The 12,302-nt window shown below is 42.8% G+C and overlaps 1 protein-coding gene across 1 annotated transcript in view; it reads left to right on the forward strand.

The window, feature by feature from the left end:
• Window positions 1-12,302, forward strand: part of fw (CUB and Sushi multiple domains furrowed) — a 250,161-nt gene that overhangs the window by 181,455 nt on the left and 56,404 nt on the right. The window contains exons 3-6 of the mRNA XM_075669699.1: window positions 582-640; window positions 1,654-1,863; window positions 6,435-6,527; window positions 7,520-7,642. Of these exons, the coding sequence (XP_075525814.1) occupies window positions 582-640; window positions 1,654-1,863; window positions 6,435-6,527; window positions 7,520-7,642 (485 nt within the window). The remainder of the gene's footprint in view (window positions 1-581; window positions 641-1,653; window positions 1,864-6,434; window positions 6,528-7,519; window positions 7,643-12,302) is intronic.

A 12,302-nucleotide genomic window follows, 5' to 3' on the forward strand; every position in this document is an offset into this window, starting at 1 on the left:
AGATCACCAGAACACCCTGGTGAAGTCAATGACTCGTTTGTTTTTAGTTTGGCAGCTGTTCTTGCTTTTAGAATCTGTGTTTTCTTGTTGGAAACCGTCCTTGAGTTGTGTTCTTTCGCCCATTATCCAGGTTAACAACCTTGTGAATTTTCTCGAAGGCTGTTTTACATTCCTTCATATAAAGTACGCCTGGAGGGCCGCTCGCCAAAAAAATAATTATACCACATCCCCGAGGTTTTTGAACTCTCTGTTGTTTCAGCAAACAACTACGAAGTAAAGGTCATTTGCCTTATGCCCTCGGCGAAAAGCGTAGCTTGCAAAACTAAAAATGCTGTTGCTCTATTGCCAATACAACACCTTGATTTAGTTGTAAAAATAAATACTCCAGTGCCAGCGGGGAACATAAGCTGGCATCTAAAGTGATGACGGAGGTGAGCTGTGCACAGTAAAAAACTTCTAGCTTAGGTTCTGTGCTTGGCATGTTTGTAGAGGATTACGCTGCTTACTCTGGGCCCTGTTTTTTTGTTTCTTTCGTGCGCGTTTGCAAATGACGTTGAGTTGCCGTACGATTTGCCTCGCAGCTCAGCAACAAGGTCATGTTCAGACCAAGGTCGATGGGTCGGTGGTCTTCCATACTGCGGTAAGTTGCTACGGTTCCCTGTAAAACTATCCCGGATTAATTAAAACACCGAGGCGAAAATTTAGATTTGTGACAGATGGCGAAGTCAGAAAACAAGGGGAAATAAAACGAAATGCTCTAGCATGGTGTGAGACAGTAGTCAAGGGCAGTAATATGCTAATAATAGCAACATAACTCCTTTCGCTGTTCAAAGGCCGACAGAGAAAGCTTCCTGGAAAGAGTCACTGAGTTTTTTTACAGAAGTTTAGCAGCGTATATTTATGTCCACTCTGGTAGGTAAACGCAAAACGCAACCAATTTTTTGTTTTGTTTCTGCAAAATGCACTTTTGTTGTATTAGGCAACCCTAAAATTATCTCCACGATATAAATTTTATTTACAGAATTTTCCTTATTAATTGTTCAGTGTAATGACATTTGTATCACTCGAGGTGCCAATAAACCAATCTATATTTACAAATTTTTGTCTGTTGTGATTCAAAGAACTAGCCACGTTACCAATAATTAACCGAGCAGCCCTTCTTATATCTTTTCTGGTAACGATGACGGTGCTTGTTTGCCATGTTCGAGCACTACGCACTTAACTACGTTCCAGATATGCTCCACTGAGTAAGTAAAACACATTTGTACAAAGTAGCGCTTACAAAGTGGAACCTATGTGGAACAAATGTACTTAAGTATCGGCTCTTCCATCGTTGTAGCTATAAGATTCACTAAGTAAGAGTAACACCTTAATTTTGTTTCACGTAGTTTCCACTAACTGGATTAGACATCTATAAATGCTTCACTTACTCAATGGAACCTACGTGGTACGAACACCTTTGAGCTTCCGTTCTTTTGCGGACCTCCTTTCGACTGTTACTATGTAATGCTCTTATATTCGTTCCACATTGGTTGCATGTTGCAACTAATGAAGTGTGAAATCCTAATCTCATTACGCATAAGTTCCGCCCAGTAAGTGGACGATATCAAGATTAAGGGTGTACATGCTGATCGAACTTTGATCTTCTTGCAGCGGTGAACGTGGCGTACGGCAAGCCGACAAACCAGTCGAGCACGGTTCGGGGCGGCGACTCAAAAAACGCCAACGACGGCGACCTGACGACGCTACACGAGAACCGCTTCTGCACCGAGACAAAACTGGAGAACGCCCCCTGGTGGCAGGTGGACCTCCTTCGGCCGTACCAGGTCCGCGTGGTGCGCATTCTCACCAGGGGGTGCTGCGGTACGTGCCCCGTGCTTGGTTTAGGTTTAGCTTTGAGTTATAAATGGCACGCACTCACTACGGCGAATAGTCCAATGCAATGACCGTTGTGATCATCGGCAGCACCATCTGTCTATTATCCCACTGCAGCACGAATGCCTCTAAAAGCGGCCTTTAGTTAGCCCGGTATTGCTACAGCCGAATTCATTGCTGCGATAAGAAATCTCATAATTTCTTCGGACTGTCTAATCTGCTGTAGTTTTCGAGTGCGCCACTCTTCCCTTGCCACCCGTTATGCCGCTTTCACAGGCCACTGATTGCCTACTCTACGCGAATCATGATACTGAACTTCGCTTTTTTGCTCTTGATTTCACGTTTCGAGTGTCCCTTCTTATGCACCCGTTTGTATTCCTGTCTCTTAATGTTACGCGTATCACACTCGATCGTTCTCTGCGAAGTTAATGTGAGGATTATGGGGTTCCTTCAAAACACTGCACGTTCCCACATGAGGGGATGGGCCAGGAACCAGGAGGTTGCGCACACAGATAATTACAGAAAGGAATGAAGAAACGGAAAAGGTAAAACTTGGAGGCAATGAATAGTGTATCTTTGAGAAGTGATACATGATGAATGGATTAACACATTTAAAATAAGAAAAATATTCATAGAACAATTTAGACTTGGAGCAATAATTTAAAGTAACTATAACAGGCAAAGTAACGAAAGTAGGAATTAGCATGGTAAACATATCGTAGCTTGAATGAAATACCACGCAGCGCCAGACGTGTTCCTATGGCTAGTTATTTGTTTCCTGTTAAGTTTGTTTGTTATCCTTCATGTTTCCGACTGATATTTTAGCAGCAGCAGCATGTGCTCGTAAGCCGCACTCACTTCGTGTTGTCGCGGTGATACCTTGGTGATACAACCAGTACATCTCTGTTCCCATTATAAGGTACAAACAACACGCCGCAATATGATTAGGCACTCTTTTCTTTTCTGCTTTCTTTTTTGTTCTCACACAGTACTAATCTTTCTTTTGATTCGGGATTGATCTTGCTTCCTTTACTAAACGAATTATCATTATCTTCTTGCCGGCGTTTCGTATCGCAATTGTCATTGTATTTTGAACTATAGCACATGCTCTAATCAGTCAGTGCCTCTCTTGACGCCTGTAAGGTATTCTAAAGTATTCCATAAATATTTAATTTCACGGCTTAGTTCCAACGATCAAAAGTAAACCCACGTCGCCATACCTTTTACGAAAGCACAAACTTTTCTACTGAGTATGACTGACGGATTTCAACAACAAAATTACAGCAATTACTTTTTCTCAGTATGCGAGACACATTTGGAAGACTTCGATACAATGAGAAGAAATTCTTGGACGTGACTGCCAACACAAGAAAAACCTGTTCGAAATCTTGACAGTTTCTCACACTGCCTTTTTTCGGAGGGCTCTTCTTACAGGAGTATACATCTCACGTATTCAGGTGATACGCTTTCTTTAAGAGGTAGAAATAAAAATGACAAAAATTCGAATTTCGTCGGAAATTGCGTAACTTACGTCTGTAGCGTACTCATGAGTTTTCGAAAAGATTTACGCTTGAAGAAATAGGAGACATGACGCAAGAGTGAAAGTTCAGGTCATTTTAACAATTGCGAGTGCATATTTGCTTTTAATCTTTGCTACTCTAATGGCAGATGCAATGAATAATTTGTAGGTTTTGTCAACGTTCGCGAGGTGTTAGATTCCTATCTGAAAGCGTAAATGTTACTTGAAGTATTTCACTGATCTGAATCCCCAATTCTTTCCAATTGATTGCCTTGGATTCATCAAAATGTTGCAGCTGCACTTCTTAAAGAAGCTTATTTGTGTAAGGCACAAGAAACACCGGTGGAGGCCTGACAAAGGCTCGCCGCGAGTACAGAAGCAGTTTACAGTTGAAAACAGTAACTATCAAGTATGGCAAGAAGACGCAAAGAGGGTCAATTAGCAAAAACTTATTGCTTCAAGACATGAATGAAGATCTAACAACACAAATGTTTCATTTTTGTGTGAGAAGCACGAAAGTGCAAGTACACTGAAATTTAGATGTTAATACAGGCTTTATCAAAATTTAAGCATCAGTTAATAAGCAACAGATGTTTGAGTCAGGGGTGCTAATAATTATAGGCACGGTTACGTTCTAACAACCAATGGCTGTCAGCTGCGAGATCAAAACCAGACCGATATCCCAAGGTAAAAAGATAGCAGGTCAGTATCCGCACGGCAATATATAGAAACGAAGAAGGAGAAAAACAAGGAATGAAGGAGCATGGACGCATACACTTAGAGGCGTTACTTGGCCCAGCCTTGTTATCTGTAGTATGCACTTTCTGGTCAAACAGCTCTAGTGCATGACCTAAATTTGGTGATGGTAAAAAATTATTGACATGCTCATTTAACTAATTTCCCGTCAGTGACACTTGATATTACACTGAAGCTTTTTTATGAGTAGTTCTTGCCCCTTGGTAACTGGTGGCGTAATTAAGTAATGCATACCACTCTGTGCCGTTTCCTACTACACATTGACATAATTTGTTTTTGAGTACACAAATGAAAAACTTGTATTGGTAATCACGTTCTAGCGTGAAGTGCCTTTCTGCTAGATTTACGTGCGGATTCATAGGGTAATTCCTAAAACAGTGAAAGGGACTTTCGCAGATATCGAAAACGCAAGCCAGTGAAATCCACCTTAATTTACTTACCGCAACTCGCACCTTTCTTCGATGTAAGTCATGTGACACGCACATAACGGCAACGCTGATGAGCCTCGGGTCCGGCACGAACGGGGGGCACGTGGAAGGATATGGATATAAGAACACACCACGCTTAAGAAGTTTACACCCCGTGGATCGTATCTTGTCCCACAACAATCATCGTCTGTCTCGCCCGCATTCCTTTCTTTAACGCTTCAAGTCCGGTACTTCCAAGTCACGAACGGCTTGCGCGTTATCAGCGTGAAACAGCATTCTCGACAGAAAAGTAGCGAGCGCTGACTTTTCAAGAAGGGAAACGCAAGCAAGGCAGATGACTATTATTGTTGTGGGGCAAGATAAGTGCCATAGGGTGTAAACTTTTTTAAGAGTAATGCCTGTCTTGCGACAAGCAACACTGGTTCCTAGTAGATATGCAAGAGAAGTAGAACTATAGCAAAGTACAAATGAAGCCATGGTTGGTTTGGTGTGATTTTTTTTTCAGTAAATTAATGGCACGTAAAGTTGGTAAGCGATGGTCATCCGGGGCAGACAAGATTAGATTTGTAATGTACGATTTGGGCCTACACTATTTAGCAAATTTACACCATGTGGGGCTTATCTTGTCCCACAACAATAATCGTCATGTCTTGCTCGCATTTCCTTTAACGCTTCGAGCCCGGTACACTCTTAAGCAAAATTGCACCCTTTTGCCACATAACGATAACCGTCGTCTTGTTCGCATTTCCTTTCTTTAACGCGCCGTGCCCGGTACTTCCCAGTAACGAACGGCATGCACGTTATCAGCATGACTTAGCATTCCCGACAGGAAAGTAGCGGGCGCGGCGTTTTCAAGAAAGGAAACGCAAGCAAGGCAGCTGACAATAATTGTTGTGTGGCAGAGATACACCCTAAAGGATGTACTTTTTTGCCTAAGAGTGTATACTTCCATGTCACGAGAGGCTTGCGCGTTATCAGCGTGACACAGCATTCTCGACAATAGCGAGCGCCGAGTTTTCAAGAAAGGAAGCGCAAGCAAGGCCGAGTACGATTATTATCGTGGGACAAGATAAGCCCCAAATGGGGGTGTAAATTTTTTTTTGAAAAGTGTTAGATTAGATTATGGGGTTTTACGTGCCAAAACCACTTTCTGATTATGAGGCACGCCGTAGTGGAGGACTCCGGAAATTTCGACCACCTGGGGTTCTTTAACGTGCACCTAAATCTATGTACACGGGTGTTTTCGCATTTCGCCCCCATCGAAATACGGCCGCCACGGCCGGGATTCGCTCCCGCTACCTCGTGCTCAGCAGCCTAACACCATAGCGACTGAGCAACCACGGCGGGTTTTGAAGAGTGTAGTTAGTCTTACGTGTCAGGCGAAAATGGAACCGTAAAGATGAAAAAAAAAGGTAGAAAGACAAATGTAAGCGCCGCGCTTGTGTTTGTCTTGCGCTAGTCTTCTTAGAGTGTACATGCCAGCCGCGGTTGCTTAGTGGCTATGGTGTTGGGCTGCATGCTAAGCACGACGTCGCGGGATCGAATCCCGGCCACGGCGGCCGCATTTTGATGGGGGCGAAATGCGGCCGTGTATTGAGATTTATATAAACGGGTGGACTAAAACTTCCGCGTACTGATATTTAGGTGCACCTTAAGGAACCAAGTTGATTCAAATTTTTGGAGTCCCCCCACTACGGCGTGCCTCATAATCAAATCGTGGTTTTAGCACGTTAAACCCCATAATTGCATTTTTTTTCAGGGGGTGGGTCCCAGATGGGTGTCGGTGGCAACAATTTGCTGCTTTCGAGTGATACGACAGAATAGAGAAATAATGTTATTCATGTGCGGTCTCGCAGGCCATCAGCCACTGCACGACCTGGAGATTCGAGTGAGCAACCAGTCGAGCTTGCAGGGAAGCCGCCTGTGCGCATGGTATCCGGGGACACTAGGTGAGTGGCATGAATGCAAGAGGATCTCTTTCTTTCTCATTCCTTTTGCTTTCGTCTTTTGTTCCTTCCTTCATTCTTCCTTTCTTTCACTCTTATTACTTTCCTTGTCTGTTTCTATTTTGCAGTGACGCACACTTAAACTGCAGAGAAACGTGCGATTGTTTGCTTATACACAGTACTGCCCCGCATACGTAGTTCTCATTAGAGTTTGAACCTGATGATATGCAGTGCTAGGTGGTAAAATAATCGCATACAAAGCTAATAGCCAAAGCTTGAAAAGGATCGCGGTTCACATAGAAAAGAGAAAGAATACTAAAGAGCCATTTAGGGCTCCGGTGCAATAGCTGGAAAGGCTTGGAAGATTGTTCGTAGTTCATTCTCGTGTTTATATCCAGCATTCATTTCTGCTTTTCGCTATGTTAACTCCGACAGAATGCGCTACAGCCAAGTTCTTGATATTAAGAATATGGTGCCTCATTGCTCCACGGCAAGCTACATCTTTTAATGCCGTCGGTACACATATAAGGCAGCCAGTGCACGTACAAATTGTCTTATTTACTGAAACGGTGCACTGAAACAGTGGTGAGTGTATGTACAATTGACTGCGTGATCGTAGTGAAGTCATAGTTTTTAATATCATTCGTTATTATTGTCTCCTTTTATGACGCAACTATACTTGTCGTTCCAGGTACAGTAAAAAAAAAACGAATTTGTTTTTCTTTTATATATCAGTCCTTTCGCTATAGCCGTCTTCACAGAAAAGATACATGGGCACCTAAGGTAGTGCAATCATAATCGACATCTCTCTTCAATATAGACCTTAGTTCACTAGTTGCGGGTTCATTACAGTGAGGTTCTGCTCTCTATGATTCGCGAAGAACAACTAATGTGCTGTTTATGCACACGGTAGCAATGTCAGAAAAACCCAGACGGTGATTCACAGAAAGCAGTCATTTTGTTCAGCGCAGTGTTCTCATCGCTTCACCTTTCAGAGGACGGATCTACCAAGGATTTCGAATGTGCCTACCCAATCCTTGGCCGCTACGTGTACATTCACATGGTTGGCGGTGAAGGATCGCTCTCTCTCTGTGAAGTCATGGTTTTCACAACGCAAGGTAAGAATTTCGTGACCACTCGCTTGACTGCTTTTTTTACTTCTTTAGTGCGCCTCAAATCACAAAATTGGTAAAGCGTCAGGTGTAAATGACTAAAAAGAACGATTCTAGAGTTTAAGAGAATCGCCTCGATACAACTATGAATTCCTCCATGGCTGAACAAACATCACTATGGTAGTTTCCTAGAGAGGAGGCTCTTTGATAATTTTAGAATTGAAAAATTATACCAAGTTGCCTGAACGTTAATTCTAAAATGTTTTTCCTTAAAGAAGAAAAACAGTGGATGAACACAAGAAAAAATGATCTATGGTCTCATCTTCCGCACCGACTGGGCAAATAGTGATGGTGCCAGATCAGCCCTGTGACGAAAAAAGTTTAATTCTGGTGCTCGACAGCGTAAGTGGGTAAAAATTGTTTCAGTTTTTCTGGTGCGAAAATAATTTTTTGTGCCGAAAGAATAGGAGGTGTCGCTGTTCTGAAAAATTAGCTATGAAAATAAACCTTATTGATCTCCATTGCTCTCCACGGAGAGCACATATCTGACAAAAAGTGAACGATGTCACACTTGAGGTCAAACACGATCAGTACAATAAATAATTAATTCGATATTAGTTTCTTGAACTAGCTATTTCTGGGGGAACACTCTCTCCAGCTTAGGAAGAACGTTTTTTTTAATCGTCTGCGCGTAAGTTTTTCTTGATTAAAAGAAAGTTTGAGTTATGGAACTCGTAGCTGTATATAGGTACAACTTCGCGACAAGATGGGGCATAAGATAAGAGAGTGGATACCTTGTGTCTCCTCTTTACCTTGCGTCCTGTCTAATCTCGCAGCTTGTATCACTGCATCCGTGGCAACTAGTCAAGCTATCAGCCCTATACACTAACGTAGCGATTAGTATAACAAGTTGGGCATTACAAGGGCTAAGAGTAGTCTGCACTCGCATCGGGCTGCTCTGTCACTAACTAAGGTGCGCGGTGCCATATGCAACGGGAAGTGCTGCGCTATAATGCGCGAACTAAGGTGAATTTTGACTCAGTCGAGCAACATTTACGTTATTTAACTAGACTTTCTAACCTTTTGTAATGTTTCTCTTGCGATCACTTCTGTCTTTCTTCTCCCAATAGTTCTCTCAATATTTTATCATTTTCTGTTGTGCTGGGTCTTTAAGGAAAACAATACGCCTTTTAAAGAACGGAGAGTGTTTCGTTTGCACACACACACACACACACACACACACACACACACACACACACACACACACACACACACACACACACACACGCACACGCACACGCACACACGCACACGCACGCTCGCACGCACGCACGCGTATATACATATATATATATATATATTTAGAAACGAAGGTGCACACTTACGAAAATTGCATCTTTAGCTGGAGAGAGCGTTCCCCCAGAAATAGCTAGTTCAAGAAACTAATATCGATTTTCGTAAGTGCGCACCTTCGTTTCTAAAACTAACTATGCACCGGACCTACAGAACTTCTCATTGAATTATATATATATATATATATATATATATATATATATATATATATATATATATATATATATATATATATATATATATATATGTGTGTGTGTGTGTGTGTGTGTGTGTGTGTGTGTGTGTGTGTGTGTGTGTGTGCGTGTGTGTGTGTGTGTGTGTGTGTGTGTGTGTGTGCGTGTGTGTGTGTGTGTGTGTGTGTGTGTGTGTGTGTGTGTTTGTGTTTGCGTCAGTGACGATCGTCATGGGAAATTTGAGTGGTGCGTCTTGCTTAAGAAGTCCCCTATGCTAATACAATGCGCGGCAGTATATATTCATCCGCATTTTCAACAAAATATAAAGAAAGGGCTTAAAAAGAACGGCTGCTGAGGCATCTTTCGCCAGTCGTTTCATTTCGGGCAGCTTATACTCTTGTTTTGTTTTTTTGCATTCTTGAAACACGGAATGAGGTTATATAAATGCACGTGGCCTGCATTATATTTTGTAAAGTGATGACAAGCGCTGAGAACTATAACCTCCCAACATTTCTATCTATTTTCCTCACATTTTTCGTCCATTTTATTTGTTCTTTACAATATTGTTTAGTAGATGTGACTCGCCGCTCTATGAATCTCTTATTTCTCTTGAAAGTTCATGGTCTTACTACTTCTTTCACGGACATAGAACTAGATAAGAAACGACCAAAGAGGCTATGAAAACTCTTCAAGAAGGCCGATAAAACGAACTAAATATTATGAGGAAACTATAGCATAGGTGGTGGTCGTTACCTCGAACCGGCAGGCTTCATGAAAAGGATGTCAGCCTGGCTACAGATACGAATTCGAATCCACGCTGAAAAAAAAAATAATAATTTGCGTTTCCGCTCGCACGGCCTGCAGGGAGGGAAATACAGTCAGCCTATTTCCGCTTTAATGGCCTGCAGAAGAGACAAACAAAGCAGCACTCATAAACAAACTGCGTACAGCAGCACCTAGTAGTGGCCAGGGGAGTTAAGAATAAGAGGTGAGGCAGACAGCATTACGGCAAGATCCCGTGTTTGCTAGTGAAGGCTATCTTATAAAAATCATGCGTAGTATTCAAATATGCCCCAGCAGTGAGTGTATTGAGGTTAACACAAATTAAGTGAGAACGCAACCGAATGTTATTGCCAACCTTGTAACGGTTTGCTACACGAGCTGAGTGGTAGGCCTGCAGGTTCTTGGGCGGCGGAATGAAGACCATACACATACATAAAATATGAATTCGTCATTTCAGTAATAAAGGTCTTACCACAAAAACTTGAGGCCCTGAACCATTTTATATCGAAGTCGAAAAATGGTATTGAAGTCAAAATAGACAATTTCAGAAATACGTTTCCGCAAAAAGTACTTCAATGCGTTCAGCAGACGCGGATTTATTGAAAACCGAAGGCCGTGCATGATACGCTTCGCGTGGCTTCTGCCCCTTCTTAAATGCCTTGCACTGCAAAAGCTGCGGCAGAGCGGGGCGTTCCCACGACACTCCGTCTAATGAATGTTACCGTGGCGCGGAGTTCAAATTTGATTTTGGATGTTCATGTAGAAGCCACTATTTTAGGTTTTGGCGCCTACAACGCACCAAACTTAAAGCCCCTGGATGGGGGTCTGCGAATAAAACCGAGTCAAATACTAATCAAAGAGTGCTAGAAGGGAATCTAATCGAATATCAAGTACATTTCGAATAGTTTTCGAATAATAAATAGCCGTCATCACAATTACTAAAGAACGATACTCACGTTCCAGTATTCTTAATGTTAGTAAGTTTCTGTCCTTACAAGTGAGTTATGAAGCGTTGTTTATTAAAACCACAAATGGAGTATTAGGAGCAAACACGTAGTTTCTTTGCATGCAGAGGACCTTTCAGAGTGTGCGAGCAATTGCTGTACAGCCCGTAAAGTATGGTTACCTAAGGGATGTAGCCTGCTCCAGTACACAACCTCTCTATAGTATGTACTCTAAGAAAAGTTTACACCCTTTGGAGTGCCCCTTCTGCCACACAAGAATAATCGTCATCTGCCTTGATGCGTTTCCTTTCTTGAAAAGGCCGCGCCCGCTACTTTCCTGTCGGGAATGCGATCATGTTTATAACGCGCATGCCGTTCGTTACTGGAAAGTACCGGGCTCACAGCGTTAAAGAAAGGGAACGCATCAAGGCAGATGACGATTATCGTTGTGTGGCAGAAGGGGCACTCCAAATGGTGTAAACTTTTCTTAGAGTGCTAACCTCGGAAGTGAAACTTAACCATACTTCCGCTCTGATTTCATGTTTACTTTGCTGCATTCGGTGTTTATAAATATGCGAAAAGTATTAAAAACATTCACATTCACGAATAGTGTCTATACGATTAGAAGACTAAATCGAATAGGACCCCATTCCATTAATTATTCGAAAGTTTTGAACATTGGCACACTCCTGGCCCTGGATCGTCTAAATGTAGCGCCAACTGCGTGCAGCGCCTCCTGGTATGGTCCAAGCGAAAACCATTCAAAATGTGCGCGCTCGACACGCCGCGTTTTATTATGCGGCCGTACGATCTTAACAGGTCAATACGTTAGTTAACCTGCCATTACCCGCCGTGGTTGCTCAGTGGCTATGGTGTTGGGCTGCTGAGCACGAGGTCGCGGGATCTAATCCCGGCCACGGCGGCCGCATTTCGATGGGGGCGAAATGCGAAAACACCCGTGTGCTTAGATTTAGGTGCACGTTAAAGAACCCCAGGTGGTCAAAATTTCTGGAGTCCTCCACTACGGCGTGCCTCATAATCAGAAAGTGGTTTTGGCATGTAAAACCCCAAATATTATTATTATTAACCTGCCATTATAGGCTTTCGCTGCTTTCCCTTTCCCTTTGGGTGAGCAAGCAGAAACGAGCCTGGTTCTCTATGATTCCATTCTGATCTCATCACTCGCCACGTCGACAACGTGTTGGCCGAGTTCCCAGCAACGGCACCCCGCAGTGACGTGGTTGTGGTACAGGATACGGGTGAAAGTGCCTTGTTAATCTGCATAGTCGATTAAAAAGAAAAAAAGAAAATAAACGGTTGGGTAGGGACTTGCGCACCGGTTCAGCGTCTCTATCTAGCCCTGCCTTGCTTTCCCTTTGCACGAACAAGCGGGGAAGAACCAGGAATCGCGAT

Source organism: Dermacentor variabilis, chromosome 9 (assembly GCF_050947875.1).
Source record: "Dermacentor variabilis isolate Ectoservices chromosome 9, ASM5094787v1, whole genome shotgun sequence".
Classification (NCBI taxonomy): domain Eukaryota; kingdom Metazoa; phylum Arthropoda; class Arachnida; order Ixodida; family Ixodidae; genus Dermacentor; species Dermacentor variabilis.